Genomic DNA, 25,677 nt, shown 5'->3' with positions numbered 1-25,677 from the left:
AAAAGCATGACATGGACTTAAAAGGCAAATGTTCAAAGTACAACATATCTGAATTTGGGATAATATTGAGCTTAAACAAGAGAGATACGAGCAAATGAATGTCAGAAACAGTACCTTAAAAAATTAATTCCACTTTTTTGATTTCAGATGACGATATGATGACGTCATATTGTAATTATGGAAATAATGATACTTGAAACGTTATTTTCAATTCATATGCTTTTGTAATATGCAATAAAAACATAGGGTCACCTGACGTTTTAAAGAGCTATGGCGAAATAAACAAAGACATGTTTTTTCACTATATTTGCACATAGATGCGCACGCGAAATTTCAACTTTGACGCCAGTGCATTGCTTTGTTATTTGTCAAAATCGATCAGAAATCAATGGATATTGTTACTCAAAGTATCAGGAATCCAGATCAGTCAAAAAATGTGCATTTTCATGTTACTGACGCGCTGTGCGCGCGAAAATGCGCGGACGGACGCGCACGCGCAAAATTGTTTGAAACGCTTAAAATTGTCTGAAACTTCGAGATTTCCCATTGGAAAGTTGTTTTGAGCCTTTTAAATGTTTGACGCGCGCTTACGCGTCCTAGATGACGTCCTAGGTAATTAGCATCAGAGAAAGAAAGATAGAGCGTGACCTGAACTTTATGTCCACAAAAACTGATACAGAAAGGACCTTTAGTTATGAAGTTATGATCGATCATGTAACATGGTCCGAAAATCACAAAATGGCGCCTAGATGACGTCATAGATACGTTACTGTCATGAAAACCTTATTGTGGCTAGATATTGTCATGAGACATGTTGACTGAAAATGTCATGTTACTCCGTAATGTCATTCTTGAGATATTGACGACACAAAATAGGCCAGAAAGAAAGAAGAATAAGAAACGAGATATGAAACTCGTCAGACTGACGAGTTAGGTGATACGCTTGGGGTTATCAGATGTCGGTCATCTGTGATCGACAAAGAAAAGAATGTGATATAGACACCTTGAAGTTTTAATTGAGTTTGCATGCAAAACCGTTTCCCTAACCTCTCGGCCACGGGACATCCACGGAAATGGTAAGGCAAAAAAGAAATGTATAGATATTACAGGGAGAAAAGTCAATGCCCACTCAACCAACGTGGCCGCGTGAACATGTATTGCATTGCTAGACGGAAATGCGGCCTTGTAACTACTGATGTCGCTATGCCATTTCTGGCAACTTGGGAAAAATACGTGTCGTAAACATAAAACCTATAATCGGCTGGTTTTGATACCTTGCCTTTAATCACAATTTTCAGTGTGATGACGTCATCAAAGTACAAAACAATGATGTGGTCTTGAAAGACAATTGTTCAAAGTACAACACCTCCGTCATCGTCATTACATATTATGATCAGTTTGACAAAGTCAGCCTGCAAAATTTTGCAGCAGTCGAAGCAATATGGTCTCCAACACAAAAAAGAGGGATATGGTGTGTGTGTGTGTCTGTGTGTGTGTGTGTGTATAGGTGCGTTTATATACGAATGTGATTTCTACATGGACGATATATGTAATACAAAATTGAAGAAAAAAAAAGTAAAATAGCTAAGTAATTTGTTTCGTGATCTTGTGGGGTTCGAACCCGCACGTGTGCAACCTCACGTCTCTGAGACGTCGCCTTTAACCACTCGGCCATACGTCTCGACGAGAAAAAAAAGAGGAACGTAAACTTATGTATGTGAAAGATGAATCAGGAATCGTTTTGTCCACATTCCATTCTCATTTTCAGTTTTAAACTGCAAAATTGTCAAACTAATAAGGAGATTTCAAAGAATAACATTCATGATTACTGCAGCTTATTGTCTCAGTTACCACACACTTAAGTTACAGAGGAAATGGAGCAAAATCATCTGAGATAAAGGTGCTTAAACGTTGTCAAGTTAATGCACATAAAAAAAAAAATCACCTCCCATAGAGATAACACGTAAACTTGTCTGATTTTGAGTCTTTACCTTTAATAACAATTTGAAGTATGATGGTAAGTCTTCTTGAACCAAGAGTGTGGAACGCAAGCTTCTACGTGAAAGATGAATCATGACGATCACCCGTGACCGACACATCTTCAAAGGGATCAGTTATTAGAAGTGGAAGCCCTCGTGCCAAGCATATTGTCTCAGCAATTCCAAAGCAATGATACCCTCACATTTATGCATACCATAATTTCCCTCTGAAATCAATGGTAGGTATATTCATGTACAATTGCTTGCCTTGTCCATAAACTTTGCTTTACAAACTTTCAGTGAAACGTGTCATAACATAATTCTGTAACTCCATTAGCAGGGATTGACTTCATAAAGAAAGATATATCAAATTGAACGCTTAGCGCGTATAACTAAGGGGGATTTTAGCCTGATGCTCTGTTCTTCACTGCTCAGATACCAACAACACTCATTACCTACGGCTACGTATAGAGAAACAGCCATGACGAAAATAAGTTATTCCTTTTCTTTGGCAGATAGACACACAACCCCTTTAAACCACACCATAATTGACATGGAGGGACATGAAAAAGTTCATTACTACTACTGAACAGTGATGCCTTCTACTCATGTGGCACAAGATACCTCTATAGCAACATAAAACCTGTCTACAACTCCGTTATTGCGTCAAACAATAACATCCTGGAATTTCAAAGAGATGAGCGAGACGCCATACACCTGGCCTAGAGTTAATTCATTCAGTTGCCATTCCTGCTCCAGTTGAGTTATGCAAATTATTTTCCGACCTGTCTTGTGACAATATAACAGGAACAAACGTAGAGAAAAGGAAAGGGAAAAGGAAAGGTGGCAAGCGGGGCACTGTACCAAGGGCAATTTAAACAATACGTATGATAAATCAAGCAAATCCAACCTAGAGCCTCCGACAAAAAAAAAGAGGAACTTGAGCGACTGTGTGTCGTGGGGTAGTATAATTGATAAGATAATACGATAAATGACATCGATCGGAATAAAGCTGAACTGCCAAAAGAAACACAAAGAAAGAGAGAGAAAAAAATGATAGCGTCCTGCGGGTCTCGAACATCTCGTCCTAAGGTAGTGCATAATGACCATGCAGCGCGCTAAGTGACTATAAAGCCACACGGCTGTACCGAAGATTGGATGTGAAATTTATCTTTAATCTTTTTTTATTTACATATATATATATATATATATATATATATATATATATTTATCTTAAATATTTATACCATATACAACATGAAAAAGTTCATTACTACTACTAAACAGTGATGCTTTCCATTCATGTGGCACAAGATACCTCTATAACAACATATAACCTGTCTACAACTTCGTTATTGGGTCAAACAATAACAACCTGGAATTTCAAAGAGATGAGCGAGACGCCATACACCTGGACTAGAGTTAATCAATTCAGCTCCCATTCCTGCAAGTTATTTAAACATACATGTTCCTACCTATCCTGTTACAGTATAACAATAACCAATGAAGAGAAAAGGAAAGAGCAAACGAAAGGTGGCAAGCGGGACACTGTAACAAGGGGCAATTTACAACATTAAGTGTGACAAAATTAATGAAGCAAACCCAATCTCCAAACTCCAATACAAAACAAGGGAAATAGAGCAGCCGTGTTCACGGGTTACGTACACTTGATAAAGTAATACGATAAATGACATCGGAGTAAAGCTGAACTGCCGAAAAAAAAGAGAAAAAAAGAAAGAACGGATAAAAGTCCTGCGGGAGTCGAACCTCTCGCCTTCCGGTATGGCGTTATGAACAACCAGCGCGCTAACCGATTATGCCACATGGCTGTCCTGAAGATCGAGTGCGAAACTTAAATCTAAATACTATCGTGACAGTGTTGACTTGTGATGGCGCTATTCAACTTCCCACAAGTGGCAGCGTGGATTCGATCAATATACAGTTGCAAAGAAAAATTGGGAATCGTTCCGTACAGATTGCATTCTCATTTTCAGTTTTAAATTGCAAAATTGTCAACCTGATGAGGAGATTTGAAAACATAAAATGCATGATTACTAAGCTTGTTGTCTCAGCTACAACATATTTATGTTTCAGAGGAAATGGAGTAAAATCAGATGAGGTAAAGGTGCTTAAACGTTGTCAAGTCAATGCATGGTTTAAAAAAAAAATCACCTCCCATAGACATAACACGTAAACTTGTCTGATTTTGAGTCTTTACCTTTAATCACAATTTCTAGTATGATGACGTCATCATATTTCAAAACCATCACATGGCCTTGAAAGGCAAATGTTCAAAGTGCAACATATCTGAATTTGGGGTAATATTGAGCTTAAACAACAGAGATACGAGCAAATGAATGTCAGAAACAGTACCTCAAAAAAATCAATTCCACTTTTTTGATTTAAAATGACGATATGATGACGTCATCGCGTATTCCTGGCAATACTGATACTTGGAATGTTACTTACAATTCATATACTTTTGTGATATGCAATAGAAATATAGGGTCAACGGACGATTTAAAGAGCTATGGCGAAATAAACAAAGACATGTTTTTTCACTATATTTGCAGAAAGACGCGCACGCGGAATTTCAACTTTGACGCCAGTGCATTCCTTTGTTATAGGTCGTAATCGATCGGAAATCAATGGATATTATTACTCAAAGTATCAGGAATCCAAATCAGTCAAAAAAATTGCATTTTCATGTTGCTTACGGGCTCTGCGCGCGAAATTGCGCGGACGGACGCGCACGCGAGAAAATGTTTGAAACGCTTAAAATTGTCTGAAACTTCGAGATTTCCCATTGGGAAGTCGTTTTGAGCCTTTTAAAATTTTGACGCGCGCTTACGCGCGCGTAATGATGACCTGTGTAACTAGCGTTAAAAAGTAAGATAGAGCGTGACCTGAACTTCATGTCCACCGAAAATGATACAGAAATGACATCTAGTTATGAAGTTATGATCGATCATGTGACAAGGTCCGAAAATCACAAAATGGCGCCTAGATGACGTCATAGATATGTAACTGTCATGAAAACCTTATTGTGGCTAGATTTTGTCATGAGACATGTTGACTGAAAATGTCATGTTATTTCGTAATGTCATTCTTGAGATATTGACGACACAAAATTGTCCAGAAAGAAAGAAGAACGAGATATGAAACTCGTCACGCTGACGAGTTAGGTGATACGCTTGGGGTCATCAGGTGTCGGTCATCTGTGATCGACAAAGAAAATAATGTGATATAGGCACCTTGAAGTTATATTGAGCGTGCATGCAAAACCGTTTCTCTAACCACTCGGCCACGGGACATCCCCGGAAATGGTAAGGCCAAAAAGAAATGTATGGATATTACAGGGGGAAAAAGTCAATGCCCATGCACTCAACAATCGTGGCCGCGTGAACATGTATTGCATTGCTAGACGGAAATGCGGGCTTGTAACGACTGATGTCGCTATGCCATTTCTGGCAACTTGGGAAAAATACGCGCCGTAGACATAAAGCCTATAATCGGCTGGTTTTGATACCTTGCCTTTAATCACAATTTTCAGTGTGATGACGTCTCTCATCAAAGTACAAAACAATGACATGGTCTTGAAAGACAATTGTTCAAAGTACAACACCTCCGTCGTCGTCATTACATACTATGATCAGTTTGACAAAGTCAGCCTGCAAAATTTTGCAGCAGTCGAAGCAATGTGGTCTCCAACACAAAAAAGAGGGATATGGTGTGTGTCTGTGTGTCTGTGTGTGTATAGGTGCGTTTATATACGAACGCGATTTCTACATGGACGAGTATGTAATACAAAATTGAAGAAAAAAAGTAAAATAGCTAAGTATTTTGTTTCGTGATCTTGTGGGGTTCGAACCCGCAACCTCACGTCTCTGAGACGTCGCCTTTAACCACTCGGCCATACGTCTCGACGAGAAAATATGGGGAACGTTATGGACTTGAAAGACAGTTGTTCAATATATAACACATTCATCGTACGTTGTCATTTTGCTATTGACATGACGATATATCACATGAATATGAGGCAGGTATTAGTACCTGTATGAAATTATTATAGGCATGGTTATCAAATTCCCCTAAAATTTCCTTATAATTGCCTTATTTTTACACACAGTTATGCTATCCCTTTAAACTCGTCACAGTTTAATTAGAATCATTAACATCATACATTAGTACCATATTCAGTTCCATAGCTGATCATGTTTGCTAATTAATTAAGATTAATTGTCTAGAATGTGTCATATGGCCAACCTGTATACATACGTATATACACACACACAATGCTAAATGTATGTATCAAACATCTGTAACACAACTTTGAACTAACTGTAGGAATTATCGCTGCACTTATCATCCATACTTTTTATCACTATCTGAAACTCCACAAAAACCACTAATTGACAAATAATCATCAATACAGAAGACTGACTTAAAGGAACAATGAAAATACCTTTTTTACAATGTATAGCTTGTTACATGTATAAATCAGCACAAAGTAACCACGACTACATTGTGTTACTGAATTGATATGAACAAATTTCATTTTGTAACAATATACTATATCAGTTTGAAAAGCCCAGCCTGCAAAATTTTGCAGCAGTCGAAGTAATGCAGTATCCAACGCAAAACAAAGGTATGCTGTGGGAGTGTGTGCGTATAGGTGTGTTTACATGGAAACGTAATTTCTACATTGACGAAGGTTTAGTACTCCATTGAAGAAAAAAAAGAAAAAAAATAATTGTTTCTTTCGTGCTCTTGTGAGGATCGAACCCGTACGTGTGCAACCTCACGTTTCTGAGACGACGCCTCTAACCACTCGGCCATACGTCTCGACGAGAAAATTGGAGGAACGTAAACTTATGTACGTGAAAGATGAATCAGGAATCGTTTCGTCCGCATTCCATTCTCATTTTCAGTTTTAAATTGCAAAATTGTCAACCTCATGAGGAGATTTCAAAGAATAAAATGCATGATTACTGCAGCTTATTGTCACAGCTACAACATACTTAAGTTTCAGAGGAAATGAAGCAAAATCAGCTGAGATAAAGGTGCTTAAACGTTGTCAAGTCAATGCATGGTTTCTAAAAAAATCACCTCCCATAGACATAACACGTAAACTTGTCCGATTTTGCATCTTTACCTTTAAACACAATTTAAATCATGATGACGTCATCAAATTTCAAAACTATGACATGGACTTAAAAGGCAAATGTTCAAAGTACAACATATCTGAATTTGGGATAATATTGAGCTTAAACAACAGAGATACGAGCAAATGAATGTCAGAAACAGTACCTTAAAAAATTTAATTCCACTTTTTTGATTTCAGATGATGATATGATGACGTCATAATGTATTCATGGAGATATTGATACTTGAAACGTTATTTCCAATTCATATGTTTTTGTACTATGCAATAAAAACATAGGGTAACCAGACGTTTTAAAGAGCTATGGCGAAATAAACAAAGACATGTTTTTCGCTATATTTGCACATAGACGCGCACACGAAATTTCAACTTTGACGCCAACGCATTCTTTTGTTATAGGTCAAAATTGATCGAAAATCAATGGATATTGTTGCTTAATGTATCAGGAATCCAAATCTGTCAAAAAATGTGCATTTTCATGTTGCTTACGCGCACTACGCGCGAAAATGTGCGGACGGACGCGAACGCGCGAAACGCTTAAAATTGTCTGAAACTTCGAGATTTCCCATTGGTAAGTTGTTTTGAGCCTTTTAAAAGTTTGACACGCGCGTACGCGCGCGTAATAATGTCCTAGGTAATTAGCATTAAAATGTAAGATAGAGCGTGACCTGAACTTAATGTCCACCGAAAATGATACAGAAATAACCTTTAGTTATGAAGTTATGATCGATCATGTAACATGGTCCGAAAATCACAAAATGGCGCCTACATGACGTCATAGATATGTTACTGTCATGAAAACCTTATTGTGGCTAGATATTGTCATGAGACATGTTCCCTGAAAATGTCATGTTATTCCGTAATGTCATTCTTGAGATATTGATGACACAAAATTGTCCAGAAAGAAAGAAGAATAAAAAGAAACGAGACATGAAAACTCGTCACAATGAGGACGAGTTAGGTGATACGCTTGTGGTCATCAGATGACGGTCATCTGTTTTCGACAAAGAAAAGAATGTGATATAGGCACCTTGAAGTTATATTGAGCGTGCATGCGAAACCGTTTCTGTAACCACTCGGCCACGGGTCATCCACGGAAATGGTAAGACAAAAAAAAAAAAAAAACAATGTATAGATATAACAGGGGGAAAGTCAATGCCCACTCAACTAACGTGGCCTGGTGAACATCTATTGCATTGCTAGACGGAGAAGCGGCCCTGTAACGACTGAGGTCACTATGCCATTTCTGGCAACTTGGGAAAAATACGTCCGGCAGACATAAAACCTATAATCGACTGGTTTTGATACCTTGCCTTTAATCACAATTTTCAGTGTAATGACGTCATCAAATTACAAAACAATGACATCGTCTTGAAAGACAATTGTTCAAAGTACAACACCTCAGTCGTCGTCATTACATACTATGATCGGTTTGACAAAGTCAACCTGCAAAATGTTGCTGCAGTCGAAGCAATGTGGTCTCCAACACACAAAAAAGAGGGATATGGCGTGTGTGTGTGTCTCTGTGTGTGTATAGGTGCGTTTATATACGAACGTGATTTCTACATGGACGAATATGTAATACAAAATTGAAGAAAAAAAGTAAAATAAAAAAAAAATGTTTCGTGATCTTGTGGGGTTCGAACCCGCAATCTCACGTCTCTGACTCTGAGACGGCGCCTTTAACCACTCGGCCATACGTCTTGACGAGAAAATATGGGGAACGTAAGCTTATGTATGTGAAAGATACATGGGGAATCGTTTTGTCCACATTCCATTTTCATTTTCAGTTTTAAACTGCAAAATTGTCAATCTGATGAGGAGATTTCAAAGAATAAAATGCATGATTACTGCAGCTTATTGTCTCAGCTACAACATATTAAAGTTTCAGAGGAAATGAAGCAAAATCAGCTGAGATAAAGGTGCTTAAACGTTGTTAAGTCAATTGATGCTTTTTTAAAAAATCACCTCCCATAGACAATACACGTAAACTTGTCCGATTTTGCGTCTTTACCTTTAATCACAATTTAAGGTATGATGACGTCATCAAATATCAAAAGCATGACATGGACTTAAAAGGCAAATGTTCAAAGTACAACATATCTGAATTTTGGATAATATTGAGCTTAAACAACAGAGATACGAGCAAATGAATGTCAGAAACAGTACCTTAAAAAATTAATTCCACTTTTTTGATTTCAGATGACGATATGATGACGTCATATTGTAATTATGGAAATAATGATACTTGAAACGTTATTTTCAATTCATATGCTTTTGTAATATGCAATAAAAACATAGGGTCACCTGACGTTTTAAAGAGCTATGGCGAAATAAACAAAGACATGTTTTTTCACTATATTTGCACATAGATGCGCACGCGAAATTTCAACTTTGACGCCAGTGCATTGCTTTGTTATTTGTCAAAATCGATCAGAAATCAATGGATATTGTTACTCAAAGTATCAGGAATCCAGATCAGTCAAAAAATGTGCATTTTCATGTTACTGACGCGCTGTGCGCGCGAAAATGCGCGGACGGACGCGCACGCGCAAAATTGTTTGAAACGCTTAAAATTGTCTGAAACTTCGAGATTTCCCATTGGAAAGTTGTTTTGAGCCTTTTAAATGTTTGACGCGCGCTTACGCGTCCTAGATGACGTCCTAGGTAATTAGCATCAGAGAAAGAAAGATAGAGCGTGACCTGAACTTTATGTCCTCAAAAACTGATACAGAAAGGACCTTTAGTTATGAAGTTATGATCGATCATGTAACATGGTCCGAAAATCACAAAATGGCGCCTAGATGACGTCATAGATACGTTACTGTCATGAAAACCTTATTGTGGCTAGATATTGTCATGAGACATGTTGACTGAAAATGTCATGTTACTCCGTAATGTCATTCTTGAGATATTGACGACACAAAATAGGCCAGAAAGAAAGAAGAATAAGAAAAAAGACAGATTTTGACAATCACAATAGGTGATACGCTAAAAGCGTATCACCTAATAAAGAGAGATTTTGACAATCACAATAGGTGATACGCTGATAGCGTATCACCTAAAAAGAGATTTTGACAATCACAATAGGTGATACGCTGATAGCGTATCACCTAATAAGAAAAAAGACAGATTTTGACAATCACAATAGGTGATACGCTAAAAGCGTATCACCTAATAAAAAAAAAGAGAAATTTTGACAATCACAATAGGTGATACGCTGATAGCGTATCACCTAATAATAATAGTAATAGTAACAATATGAAGATGACAATAGGGATATTTTATTTGGCGCATAGGAACAATTTCAATGCGCTTCACAAAACAAAACAAAAAATCATAACATGATACACTGCATATTACGATTAGCCTGCAATAATGATTTTTACATGTACATACAACAGGATGTACGTAAAAACCCAAGTTTTCAATACAGCTGACACAATTACATAGATAGATTCAAATTTAACAAACATATGCTATTTTATAAAAATGAGGTTTTAGTTTTTTGTGGGTTTTTGTGGGTTTTTTTAAAGAAATTGAAACATACTTTCATACTTCAAATGCAACAAGACGAGCCAGTTTAGCAATGTCGTAGAAAAAAAAAATAGGCATTGGTGAAGCTCGAAGAAATGTGTTCATGTTCAATACTCATGGTTTTAGATAATAAATAAAAGTGTTTCAGGAAATAATGACTTTCTTTACAGTTCTTTATCAAGGGGCGGATCCAGGATTTCAATAAAGGGGAGGAGCCTTTACAAAATTAAAGGGGGGCGCAAGATCCCCCCGTTTTTTCTTTTTATTTCTTTTGTTTTAATAAAAAAATAAAGACGGGGCGCGCGCCCGGTGCGCCCCCCCCCCCCCCCGATCCGCCACTGATGATTACATCGATTTTAGGTTAGCTGATTTTTGTATTTGTTATGTGCATTGTGTACAGTTGCAAAGTGATTACTGTACATGTACTCGTAATGCACCCGAAGAAATCGTGTAGGGGCACTTAATCGTGATAATAGCCTGTTGGAAAAGACTTAAGTTATTTTGACGAACCGACTTGAAAGTAGGAAACATAACAAAATAATCTTTTCCTCCCTCTAGCGATTTTTATTCATTTTTTTTTTTTTTTTTTTTTTTTTACTCCCGAGAGCTAGCAGAGACAAAGTTTGCACATCTGTTCATCCCATATTGCCTTCTTGCATTGTTTTATCTTCCTCGTATCCAGCTCTGCGAAGAGATGCCTTCAGCGGAGAAGAAGCTTCGTTGAGATTTTACGTGGCGGAAGTCCCCCCTACCAGTGATGAGAAAGACGCGGGAAGCGTAGTCGGGTTTGCGGCGACGCACAACTTTTACTCCATATGGAAAGGACGTGCGTTGTATTTGTGCGGTCTCTTCATAGAAGAGAATCATAGAGGTATGTCGATAGCTCGAAAGCTGGTGTATGGATTTAAAGAAGAAATCCACTCCAGAATTCATCAATTTCATAAGAAAGAGAAAAAAGATCTCTACAGAATAATGTAAGAATGATCAAAATCGGATAAGAAATAAGGAAGTTACTTTTTTATATGACATTCTGAATCTTCAAAACTTTTTGGAAAATGCTTCTTGACCAGTCTTCATGAATATTCAAATCAGCAAACTGACGATGTCATGCTCTCTTAATGTTTTATTCATGTCATATACAGAAATGACAAAAAAAAATCCTTATTTCAGGTGTATGAATATAAAAACTTGCCACCGAAGCAAACAGACATATAAGAAGAAATGTTAATTCTGACGTATTTTTGGTATGGGATGCTTTTACCTGTAATAGCTGAAAACATTTTTTCTGAATTTTATTTGTTTATTTTATTTGTTTATTTCTAATCTTTTGTCAGGGTGGCCCATTTACCAATAAGTAGTGGTCTTCTATGGGGCCCTGAATAATATCTATAAACATTAAGTGCATTAAGTAGCAAAACGTACACAATTTACTATTTAACATGCATGAAAATATCATCAACTCGCTCATTTTGAATATTCATAAGGACTGCCCCCCCCCCCCACAAAAAAAAAAAAATGCTTTCAAACAAAATGTGACATTTGAAAATGTCATATCTTTCTTATTTCTTAACCGAAGATCGCCTTTTTTAAACGTTCTATGGGGATTTTCTTTTCTCTCCTTCATTTACACTGTAGGCCCTATTTATCTATTGGGTAGATTTCTTCTTTAAGAATATCATTCATGATCCAGGAGGCCAGATTACTAGTTCAAGTTAAGGGATAGTCTTCTTTAAGGAATTGCTTCTGGGCTATCTGTCTGGAATTGTCAGTAATTGTGTCAGATTCTGCCAGCTGCTTTACCATTTTTGCAACTTTTGGTTAATGTGCAGAAGTTGATAAGTATTTCTTTTTTTACTTTTTAACTTTTTTTATCTTTTCAATAGATTTCTCATGAAATGATTTGATCATTCTAAACACATTTAGGAGTGAAATGCAGATTTGAAGCTGTACAGATATTTTTTTTTTTTTTTTTTAGCTTTTCAGGGAAATTATAGGCATTCAATACACGGTTTCATGATGAACTGTCGTTTACATACAGTAGCTTTGTGGTGCTGATATATTTCCAGGCTCATTGACCATGATTATTTGACAAATCCGTATCTGTATAAAAATTCATTATATATTAATGATTAATCAATATAATTTTTATCAAGATGATTATGAAAGTGATGTGGTTATAAGCTAAGATATCAATAATTTGATGAATTATTTTTGAAGTGTATCAAGCCGGTACGTTAATCAAATACTATAATAGAGACACAAATTTAATTAAGTGTTATATGTATAGGCTTGTGCGCGCAAGATAATAACTCAAAATGGATATCTATATATCTTCTTTTCTTTCTTTTTTCGAGCCAGCACACGTCTCTTTTCTGGCCACATAAATTTCAGGTTAAAAGAATTTAGTCCCCGAAAGGGCTTTCAGAGGGCATTTTTTTAATGCAGAGCCCTGCCTAAAAATATATATAGAATTAATGACTATTATCTAGACTTAGCTTTGTTTTCGAACCTGATTTATTCTTTGTTATAGGTAAAAAGCTCGGCAGTCGTTTAATGAAGGTAGTCGTAAAGGTAAGTTGCCCTAAAGACAGTGTATGCAAGGAGTTGTATGCAAAGTTATCAGAGAGCCATGTTGCATTTCTGAACACACGCACGCACACATACAAACACAAGCACATCACACAAAAGGGAACAAAACTTCCTCGCAGTTTACACTGGTTTAGATAAAGATTTATGAGCACTTTTGCTGGTTCAATTTTGCACGATTCCTAGAGGTATTTACCTAGTTAACCATCCACTTAGCTCAATTGCTCTGCATGGGCAGACTGAATTGGGTGATTCTTTATTTTTTAATTCTAGTGACTCTATATCAAATTATTGTATTTTCAAACTTTCCATAAAAAGAAGCTTGGAATATATAGGGCTGCTTATCATATGTGACATGCAGTTACCACATAATAACCACAGTGTGTCACATATTGCATGTATTGCAGTCTATGGGAATAGTGCCTCCACAGAGATGTCACAGTGTGAAACGATGGACTATGTGGTTTATCTCCTACTAATCACATAGTAGTATACAGTTACTAAAGCTACCACATAATAGTCACAGTGTGCTACATATTTCAGTCTGTGGGGAAGATGTGTTCACGTAAGAGCACATCAGTGTGTATTTAAAACTAGCTTTGTGGCTTGCCACATGCTAATCTCATAGAAATCACAGTTACCACAGCTTACCATAAAACTATAATGACCACAGTGTGTCACATACTGCAATATGTGAATTTTGTGTGCCCGCAGAGTTGCCACAGTCTGGAATTCTAGTCTATGTGGTTCTTCACCGAAAGTCACATAGTAATCACAGCCGCCACAGCTTGCCACACAAAGACCACATTGTGTCACATATTGCAGTGTCAGCTCTAGGCTCTGAGTAGTCTGGCTGACGATAGATTAAGTCCTGTTACGGTGGTATAATGGTATAAATTATGAACTACAAAGAAAGGCGGCGTTGCACAAATGTATACCGTGAAATAAATTGTTTATTATTGACGAAGCTCGGTGCTTTTCCGCCTCGTCAAGATGAAATGAAAATCAAGTAGTACAAAAAATGAACAATTCAAAGGGTTGCATAGACGAACAGTGTTGCTGCAAAAATTACTATCCTACCAAATCACATTGTGGCAGACATGGGCGCAATCATGGGATCTAAATAGTTAAATAACACCTGGAAAGGGGGGGGGTGTGCGGGTCGAGATATCGAGTCCTTCAGTTCACACTCGTGAGGTTCACATACAGGAATGGGGTGTCCTCGGGTCTTGCGCGCGACGAACGACGGACAGGCGCGTCACCCTGTAGGACCAAGGAGGTACCTCCTTGGTAGGACAAGGACGGCGAGTAGTTCTGAGGGCAGGGTTCCGAGACCCGACCAGCGGCGAACGACGCCGACTGATGCCGAATAATGACGGGGTTATGACGAGCGGCGTAATGCTGAGTGCTGGGGGTTTCGCGTTATAGCGATGCGGGCTGGACGTTTGTCATGAGCTGTTATGAGCGTTGTCATGAGCCCAGCTCATCCAGTTCATAAGAGGGGTGAGTCGGGCTGGGGGAAGGTGGGGCTTCTCATGGCCTGTGCTGCCAAAAGTTGCGCCGGAATTGGCTTCTCCTGGCCTGTGTTGCCAGAAGTCACGCTGTCTGCAAATCTGTAGTTTTGCCAGGCATGCTAAAACCACCTTGGAAATTGGGCGTGCCTTAGCCTCAGTGCCTCCACCAATCCCCTATGGCTACACATATAGGAGCCTGGATTGCAGCTCCTCAGCTTGTCGTCCTTCTGCAAGGAGCTCTTGGTATGTTCTGCCTACTCTCACACACTCTCTCTCATAACTGGGCACTCTCATACTCACTTGCATACACAAACACAAAAGATTTTGCATCCTACCCAATTAAACCCTCCTGTCTGAACTATGCTAAAATCTTGGGCTATGTGTTATTGACTTGCTAGTCAGACTGGTACCTTATCCTATTCCTTATAATAGTCACTAGCTAATGTGTTCAAAATAAAACTAAGATGTGATCATACATGATGCTAATGCAAATGAGAGGAAGAGGGGGGGGGGTAAAACTGGTCACGTTGTGACATATCTCCCCCTCCTTCGAGAAATTTTTATAATTTCAAAAGTGAGAGAAACATTAGTGAATTAGATCATAATGAAATCATTACCTTTTACCTTTTACCTTGTCTTGGACTGGTCGAAGCTCACCTTGTCCTACACAGTGACCAAGAAATTCGACGCTCCTGTACCCGATGAAGCACTTGGTCGGTCTTGCCGTCAGGTTCGCCTGCCTCAGTCTCCTCAGTACCTCCCTTAGAGTGACGAGTGCTCCTCGAATGTAGCCGTGTGGATCAGGATATCTATGAAGTTATCCACATTACTCAGGTCACGGAGTAAGTCCTTCATTATGCGACTGAAGCTTGCTGGCGCATTTACCAACCCGAACGGCATTGTCGAAAATTGGTACAAGCCATCTGAGGTCACGAAGGCTGTGAGTTCCTTGGCATTCTCTGTGAGCGGCACCTGCCAATACCCTTTTGCTAAGTCGATCTTTGTGAAGTACGTGTCATTAGCCAGCTTTGAGAAGATTTCCTCTTGATCTGGGAGAGGTTCTGCATCCGTCACGGTGACTTGGTTCAGCTTCCTATAGTCACAGCAAAACCGAATGGAGCCATCCTTCTTTTTGACCATGACTATAGGGGATGCATACGGTGACGAAGATGGCTCTACAACTCCGAGATCAATCATCTTCTTCACCTCCTTTGTGACATCACCTCGCAGTGCGTGGGGTAGTGGGTAAGGTTTGCTCTTGATCGGTTCTTTGCTCAGTAGCTTGATGTCGTGCTTTCCCAGAGTTGTTAATCCAGGCATGTCAGTCAGGGTCTCCTGAAACTCTTCCAGTACAGAGTTGATAGTCCCACGCTGACCTTCATCCAGTTCGGGATTAATCTGCACGTCTTGGAGAGATTCAGTGGGGGTTAATGCTGGTAGATGCAGTAGGTTGTTCCTAGCTGTAGGCTGGGTGTTCTCCCCATCGTCCTCATCCATCGTGCCGTCATCCACGACTGAGACGCAAGCGACATCGTTTTCGTCGAGGTTATCTCTTCTGAAGAACCTTTTCAGAAGATTGGCGTGAAAGGTCTTTACCTTCCGTCCATATCGATCTTGTAGTCCAGGTATCCCACTCGCTGAACTACCTTGAATGGTCCCTGCCAGTGCATAAGTAATTTGTTGCCGTCACTTGGCAGTAGGAGCAGGACCTCATCACCAACTTCGAACTTCCGATTCTTTGCTTTCCGGTTGTACTGCTTTCTGTACTTCTCGGCTGACTGGCCGAGATTCTCTTGGGCAAGCTTACATGTTGCCTCCAACCGGTCCTTCAAGTCGAGAACGTATTGATACGTTGTCTTGGTCTCTGGTTCCTCCACTTCTCCTGTCCACAGCTCACGAAGAATGGTGAGAGGACCTCGAACCGTCCTTCCAAATAGAAGTTCAAAGGGTGAGAATCCTGTGCTCTCTTGAACCGACTCCCTGTAGGCAAAAAGTAGGGGGTTGACATACCTGTCCCAGTCTTTGGGCTTCTCTTCACACATTTTGCGAAGCATGGCCTTTAACGTACCGTTAAAGCGCTCGACCAAGCCGTTGCATTGCGGATGATAGGGTGTAGTTGTCATCTGCCGGATGGAGAGCAGGCGGCTAACTTCTTTCATGACATCCGATGTAAACTGGCTTCCGCGGTCTGTTAGCACTTCACGTGGAATCCCAACGCGCGAGTAGATGTTGACCAGTGCTTCGACGACTGTCTGAGTGTCAATCCGGCGAAGAGCTACCGCTTCCGGGTATCGCGTGGCATAATCAACTACAGTGAGAATAAAGCGATTCCCTTTTCCAGTCCCACATCGGCATGCATTCCAGGCCAGAAGAAGTTGGACTGAATCCTGTCACAGGTCTTCTTGTTCCCCAGATGACCTCCAAAAATGGATTCGTGTGCCAGCTTCATGACCTGATTCTGAAACTTTGATGGCACGACAACTTGCATCACCACATCTGATCCTGGAGTTACGTCAATGAATTTCCTGTAGAGCACATTACTCTTGAACACGAACGACGTAGTGTTGCCTTGCTCTGTCACACGTTGATCTCCGAGTTCCGTAAGGTTTCTCAGTGATTTCAACGACTCGTCATCCTTCTGGGCCTGCACCAAGCCATCCACTGACACAATGTTTTCCAGTGGTTCAGGCACTAAAAGGGCCGGTTGTGCACGCTTTGCTTGCCTCTTTTGTCCTCGGGTTTCCACTGCACTGGCCTGATGACTTTCTGGCTCCCATTTCTCATCTGGATTCGTTGGTTCGCGGACTCCATTCACATTTCCGAGGATGACATCATAAACAGGCGAATCCATACACAACGCTTCGAGTGTGCCTGTTAGGTAGGGTGTGTCTACCTCAACAATTGCGACGGGGTACTTCCTCGCTGTTCCATCGGTCAAAACACAGGTCCTCTGCTCCCAGTGAATTGCTCCTCTAACACGAGGTTGCGTCGCACAACAACGGTTGAACAACCTGAGTTGCGAAGTACCTCCACACGCCTCCTATTCGCCATGCCTTGGCACACTGGTATAGCATCTCCGCGTGTTCCACACGCAGCCGCTGACAGTACGGGGAGTGTGCCACCGGTTGCCAATTTCACTGCAGCTCCATTGTCAGTGAGATTCTCCCTCACGATAGGTGTGGGCTCCACGATGAGGCACATCCCCGTCTGTTCCGGCAGGTGGGTTGTCTCACTCGGTTCCTTGCGTCGTGGCTCAGCGGGTCCCGTGATCTGGGGATGACCTGCTACTGGCTTGCCCTCTGTGAAACTCGCACCCTTCTCCTGTCGACCTTTCTTATCTGGACAATTCCAAGAGGAGTGACCAAATTGAGAACAATTGAAACATTTCATTGACCTTTTCATGGGTGACTGACATTGACCAGACTTTCCTCTAAATGGTACTGCTCCTGGGGAGGAATTAGATTTGTTAGTACCACTGTTAGCTTTAAGTCCCTGAACATCATCATTGTATGGACTAAGCTCAATCCACCTATCCAAATACTTATCTATTCGGGAAGCATACTGCACAAAGGTTTCACCCTGGCGGGGTTTAGACTGCTTGAACTTTAACCTATAACCTTCTTGGGTGAGGTCATAACCCTTCAGCAGGGACGATTTTACAATCTCATAGTCCTGCACCTGCTCTGATGTAAGCCTAGAGACAATGTCAAGGGCCTTACCAGATAACAAAGCGGACAGTGCTAGCGCCCAGTCTTCCTTATCCCGTCCGACACAGGATGCGTGTCTTTCCAACCGACAAAGGTAACTATCTATGTCATCCTTTCCTTCTTGAAAAACGGGCAGAGGGGGAATGCTCGGTTTATTCACAACCTTGGGCCTGTGCCCCTTCCCTTTGACATTCCTCAATTCCTCTAGCTTGATTTGTTGGGCTAACAAGTCTGCTTGTTCTTTCCTAGCATCTGTTTCAGCTCGCCTAGTTTCCGCTCTCTCATCTCTGGCTTCTTTAATGCACTCGTCAACATACTCCTTCAACTCACTGCCACTAAACCCAAATTCTTTTCCCTGTGCAATGAATTTATCACGCTTCATACTGTAATACGACGAACGACGGGCAGGCGCGTCACCCTGTAGGACAAGGACGGCGAGTAGTTCTGAAGGCAGGGCTCCGAGACCCGACCAGCGGCGAACGACGCCGACTGATGCCGAATAATGACGGGGTTATGACGAGTGGCGTAATGCTGAGTGCTGGGGGTGTCGCGTTATACTATATATATATATATATATATATATATATATATACCTTATCCTATTCCTTATAATAGTCCCTAGCTAATGTGTTCAAAATAAAACTAAGATATGATCATACATGGTCACGTTGTGACATATCTCCCCCTCCTGTGACATGCAGTACGTGGGAATATTGTGTCCTCCGAATTGTCGTAGCGTGAAATTCTTCCTCCTCCCCCTCCCCCGGTCTCTTTCTCTCTCTATGTAATTATATTATATATATACATGTATACATTTATTCTATCAGGGAGGTGGGATCTCTTCCCACCTCAATGATTCTATACATACATATAAATACGTATTCTATGCATAATGTACAGAAAAAGTAGGTTTTCTATAGTTGTATATACAAGTCATGATAATAACAGTCGATATGACATAATGCGCCAAGTCCACATTGGAGTGGTCCAGGCGCAAATGGAATAAAGAGAAGGTTATAAGAAGTATAGAAAGTGCAGAAAAATAAAATCATTGATTTATATCTATATACTGTATTTTAATAATTTACATACACGGTATATACATATATATATATATATATATATGCATATATATAATAAAATATATAAATAAATATTTACTTATATACATGTATACATACAGGGCCTATAAATGTACGTGTAAGTATTATTATCATTATTATTGTATGCCTATAAACAGGTATTCGTGTGTGATTATGTTTATGTTGATACTCATGCTACAAAGAGGCCATGACTTGGTTTGGATATAAGTTTAATGGATGATATATTGATGGATATAAATTTGATACTACAGTGCACTCCCGGTATAACGAAATGCTCGGGACCGGCAGTTTTCTTTCGATATAACGAAATTTCGTTATAACCGAACAAAAAAAAATATATAACGAAAACAAGGACGCCACGCATGTATCAAATTCTGTATGCTGAATATTCGTCATACACTGGAAAGCTACGTGAACGAGACAACAAGTAGTTATTCATACACAATAACGCAAGTTCCCCTCGGAAACTGTGCGTGACACACCAAGCGAACACACAGTGATGTGACACGTTTTCCCATGCAGAGACCTTATAAATGCTTGTTCCGCTACGTATTTTCGAAAGCGATCCTCATTTCGTTATAACGGAGCACATTTCTTTTGTTTTTCTTCGTCAGTGGCGCTCGGAAGAGACTTCGTTATAACGGAATTTTCGCTATAACCGTGTTCGTTATAAGCGAATTTTGTACCATAGACTTTAATGGCGATAATTTTGGGACCAGAAGTTTTACTTCGCTATAACGAAATTTCGTTATAACCGTGTTCGTTGTAACGGGAGTGCACTGTATACCATGTAGATTAAGGGTATTTCTTACCTGCTTCTCTCCTTTCATAATTCTTTGAAGTTTTATTCCGCGGCGTACGCTCACACATCGGGATCCTAGAATAGGCATCCCTCTATGTCTCACCATTTTCCTACAGGATTCCCTCGATTCTGGTTTCGTCACGCTGATCTGGGACTCCGTGCCTACGAACGATCGCGCCATGAAATTCTTCGCAAAGATGGGAGTGACAAACACCACTAAGACTGCAGAGTGGGAGTACTTCCGATTGGAAAAGCAGGCCGTGATGAAGTTTGCCTCCGAGTAACCATGGAAACATCCGCAGAAGGTTATTGGGTATTTGAGGACAACAGCTCAAATGAAAAACCCTACGCGGGACGTGTAAATCTGAAAACGTGCAAGTGGCCATAATGGAAATATTTTAGTCATGTTAGTCTTCCAAATAATTCACATGTGTACATACGTGATGTGTACATCAATTTGAGGCACTGTGAAAGATTTCACACCTGTCAATACATTTTGTGACCAGTAACCACGTTAACCTGGAAAAGTCGAAGACACGTATAAGCCGAAATAACTATGACGTAAGGTAATTCAACTGATCAAACTAGGAACGTTGATTTTTGTTCAAGAATAAAAATTTCCTATTATGATATTATAACTACTTTCGCTTTATAGTCAGAGAATGCTTTTGCAAATTTCATACTTTTCGGTGTTCATAAAGATTTTTTTTTAAATTCTTCTTGATTTTAGTTCTTCTTATCCCCTGTTAGCTTGTATGCATAAGACTTCAAAGCCGAATTTTCTGCAGACTCTACAACTGTGGTGGCCAAGACACTATCTTGTGGTATCAAAGTTGCCAAGTTATAGTCAGTAAGAAAATGCTTGGAAAATAAATACAGATATTACCGAAATCAGAAGGGTAACGTGTGGGAGTATCAAGTTATTGTTACAAATGCGTAACAATATATATGATTTTATACGGGTTCAAGACAACGGTTCTTCAGATACATTATTTTCATCATGCTGTTAATGAGACTATAACCATGAGATACTGTATAAGGAAAGCCAGTCTAGTTATCATTCTGAGATCAGACACCACTATTTCTTCGATGTATTTATGCTTTGGGTTTGTAACTGTATTTCGCCTAGTATTTAGGACATTTCGCTTGTTTTTCTTTGTTGCGTTTGTCTTTGTTTTGCAGTGCTGTTGACACCTATAAAGGAAATTTTACAGTTCGAAACATTCGTAAGATTTGTTAATTTTCAGGTCAATTACCGACCACGAATCCCAATTTCCTGCTACCAGTTAGACTTTTCCATGACCAAACAAGCACAAAACATGTACAACACCAGGTGACTCCAAATAGGTTTGGCAATTACAAATGCAAACTAAAGTTTGTTATCATAAATCTAGATTTGCTCATTACATGATCACTCTCGTGTACAAAAGATTATTTACGAATTAGAAGTTGAATACATCATTGGACGGAATATACGCTATTAGTGATTTTTCATCTTTTCGTTTTACATATAAAGTTTTTTGTCGCAAAACGAGCTAACTCCACTTTTGTTTAAGTTGAGATATTACTGATTAAAGCTGATGAAAACAAAGAAAATTATAAGAAAATGCAGGATTTTTTTATATAACTTTTAGAATATTCCTTGTTATGTTACAAATGAGGTATTGTAAGGTTAAATTTTGCTCTATCTGATTATGGATTTACTTTGAAATGTTTAAAAATGGCGCTAAGGTCATTTTGCAATAAAACTCTTCATATAGTTCTCTCGCGATACAGAAGACAAACAGTCCGAAATGATCATTGCGACCTTTACTAGTCTTGTGTGTGTACGTGTGTGTGTACGTGTGTGTGTCTGTTTGTGACTAGTGTATGGGCACATGCACATTATGAAATATCAACATGCAGTGAGATATATGTCAAGTACACTTTATTTAACGGAACACTAATTGCAGGGGAGTAGTTCTGAATTGAGAACGGAGGGTAATTGATATGGCCGTGCTTTATCGAAAGACTTTATTGATACATGTAGTATACAAATGATGCACAGGACAGAGTGGATCGGTGAGAAGATGATGTGCGAGTTTATCTTTGGAATTGTTTAAACCCACGAGCGCAAGGAGTGGGTTTTAGACTGTTCCAAAGTTAAACGAGTGAAACGTGTCAAATGATAGCTGAAGCAGAATATTAGTCCTTTCATATATACAATGTATTATCATCAACTAGTCAATGTACCCGTGGAGTGCTGAATCAGCCGAAGTGGGGCATGGGGGCTATGATGAAGTACATGTATCATGCTTGTTTGGCTTCATCAGTGCCCAGAAATCCTCTATGGGGATTCCCCAAGAAATGGTCACGGTCAACGGAGGTCAAATAACTGTTTTGTGCTACTGGTCCGATCTTGGCCAAACTTGCTGGAAGCAAAAGTAGGCCTACAACTTGGAAATCCCCATCGAGGATATTTCTGGGGGAATCCCCATATATAGCGCCCTCTATCGGGTGTCTGATTATTGCAGCTGACGGAGATTAGAGGTTCTTTGACCTTTGACCCCCAGTGACCTTGACCTCTCCAAAAATGAACCCCTCAAGGGCAATTTAGCGGTCAACCTTCATCCACCCACTAAGTTTGATGGAGATCGGACCAAGGACCTGGGAGTTGTTTATTGCACACTCCGTCTATCGTTTTAGTACATATGGACATTCCACATTTATGTTTACCTTTTATTATCGAATTTTAATTTCCCATATTTTTGAAACAGATTTAAACAGGTCTTTGTACAGTTATATGAACTGCGCAAGGGACCTGCAAATTTGTTAAAGTCCGAATGGAAAGATTTCTACACCATATAGGCTATACTGGCGTGAAAAGATGACAAGTCTCTCTACGATTATCGCACTTTCAAGTTGGAGTTTTTCTTTTAGGGCCTTCATAATATCTTATATAAGGACATGAATTCCATGTAATCCTGAGTGGACAAAAACATTTGCAACAGTAAACAACGCCTATGTGTGTAAATGAGTGATTGACCGGTACAAGCTGAAGACATTATCAGAACTTAACTATACAATCCTGAATTCCTATGTACCTGGTATCTTTAGTAGAGAGAGGTTTTCATTTCATTTTCAAGTCTTGTTCTCATTTTGAATTACATGGTACAGTACCTACACACACACAAAAGAATGAGATTAGATTTCACGGTTGAGTAAATAAGCATAAGTTTGTCTGTACATGATACAGACAAACACAATTACAGTGTACATGCTTTGATACATAATCATTCTAAAATAAAAAGAAAAGAAGTAAAGTAAATTCCCAGACTTGTATCAGTATAGCTGAGTGAATTAGTAGATCGCTTGATTATTATTTCACAATCTTATGGGGAAAAGTGGAATGTCACTAAAATTTGCAATTCAAATAACATTGTTCATTCGATTCGTGTAAACAGTCGAAGAGGGGCTACAATGGGCTTGTTTCAATAGCAGTCATCATTTTGAAATAAAGTCATGCGGAATTGTAGGTGTGCAGTGAAAAACATTCTGACGTGCTGTAACAGTTGAAGTGATGGAACGTTTATCATCGTACTGATACACATACATCCCAACAATGTGATGTCTACTGTTTAATGTCTGCATACCTCAATATATTTGATACAAATATATTCAGATCTGCAGATCCAATATGCCATCGAATTCGCAAGAATTATGATCTAACCCAAAGGTGACTAGATTGGGCCAGATGCTCCTGGATGGTATAATGCAAATAATGCTCAGTACGTCAGCGAGAAGGACCATCATGAGTTGAAAAACTGACACTATCAATATGGTTCTCTCTCCTGATAGCTGTCTATCCAAACGTTCATTACTGATGGCAATATCGAGCCCCAGGAAAAAATAGATGAAAGTTTATGACTCCCTTTGCCTGGGCCTGTACATTACAGTTGCATACTTAGAGCTCGTTTGGTTAAGTTCTTATCATGGCTTCGTACGTAATACGTCGAGGAAGCGTGGAAGACACTGATGATCTTCTCCGACTCATAGCCGAACTCACCGACTATATCAAGGAATCGCCATTGACCATCACGGCAGACGGTACACAATTTTTTTTTTTTTTTAATAACACATAGGAATACAAAGGGTCTAACTACTTGGGGTCCTCATTTTGAAGTGGCAGCAGAAAGTTGCGCTGAGGGCTTTCTTTTCTTTTCTTTTCTTTTCTTTTCTTTTCTTTTCTTTTGTTTCTATTTTGTTTCTTTTGGGTTTTTTTTTTCTATCCCTAACTCACATTTTAAAACTATTCCGAAACACTAAACCTTTCTTTTTGTTACATTTGCAAATGGAAATAATGCCTTTAATGGTTAATGCACCTTAATGCAAGAAATAAATCAATAAAAACCAATGCATTATCAAAACTCAATGATTGGGAAATATCTGATCAGATGTACGTATGTGTATTTATGTATGTGTGTTATAGGACCGGAACTGCTAACCTGGCAATTAAGTTATTGAGCTCAACTGATTGACTGATTATAGTTGACAATTTCATCGATACATATATTGTCATGTAGTGACATTAAATTTGAAAAGGTTGAGATGATTGCAAAATTTTCATGATTAGTAGAAGTGTTTTTTCTTTGCATTTTCAGGGCTTGTGAGACGATTTCATGAACAAATTAGAAATAAATGCCCCCCCCCCCCCAAAAAAAAAAAAAAATGGGATGTTAGTTTAATGATATACTTCGCAGTTAGAAACAATTCTTCTTCTTTTTCTTTAATTGGGGGTGACATTAATTGTACTTCTGTAATGTATATCTGGTGGGATTTTTTTTTTTTAAATAGTTTAAGGATTTCACCCTATTCTTTTTGTTGACATCTTACTATGCTTGTTCATACAATATGCCTTGGGAATTCCCGTGGTTTTGTGAGATTGTTATGGCAAACGCTATCTGTGACAACAAAGCATGATCGGAAAGCTCATAAATGACATGACTTTGTCTGGGTCTGATTCTGAGGTGTCGCATATCAACACTAATAACTTTTTCAAGTCATGGACCGCAAATATCACGGTACAGTTATGTTAAAGTCAGTTTATAATTTTATTTCAGTAGGGCCCTACACACCTACCCACCTTGTAACAATATAATTTTGTATGAATGTAGGCTAACTGTACTGTATTCAGCGGTAGTTGCATTTCTGTTCAAAAAGGAAATAAATCACATAAATAAAAATGTGTCGATTTCCAGATGACATCGATTTGGGTTGACGAATACATAACGAATTGATTTCCAAAT

At 39.2% G+C, this 25,677-nt stretch overlaps 1 protein-coding gene across 1 annotated transcript in view; it reads left to right on the top strand.

Moving 5' to 3' along the window:
* The window catches only part of LOC140237918 (thialysine N-epsilon-acetyltransferase-like), a 43,653-nt gene extending 22,925 nt beyond the window's left edge, over nucleotides 1–20,728 (top strand). The window contains exons 2-5 of the mRNA XM_072317849.1: nucleotides 11,363–11,551; nucleotides 16,673–16,685; nucleotides 17,924–17,999; nucleotides 20,509–20,728. Of these exons, the coding sequence (XP_072173950.1) occupies nucleotides 11,363–11,551; nucleotides 16,673–16,685; nucleotides 17,924–17,999; nucleotides 20,509–20,676 (446 nt within the window). The 3' untranslated portion in view covers nucleotides 20,677–20,728. The remainder of the gene's footprint in view (nucleotides 1–11,362; nucleotides 11,552–16,672; nucleotides 16,686–17,923; nucleotides 18,000–20,508) is intronic.
* Nucleotides 20,729–25,677: the final 4,949 nt, after the last annotated feature.

Source organism: Diadema setosum, chromosome 14 (genome assembly GCF_964275005.1).
Source record: "Diadema setosum chromosome 14, eeDiaSeto1, whole genome shotgun sequence".
In the NCBI taxonomy this organism is placed as follows: domain Eukaryota; kingdom Metazoa; phylum Echinodermata; class Echinoidea; order Diadematoida; family Diadematidae; genus Diadema; species Diadema setosum.
This window is presented reverse-complemented; position numbering and strand designations above follow the sequence as displayed.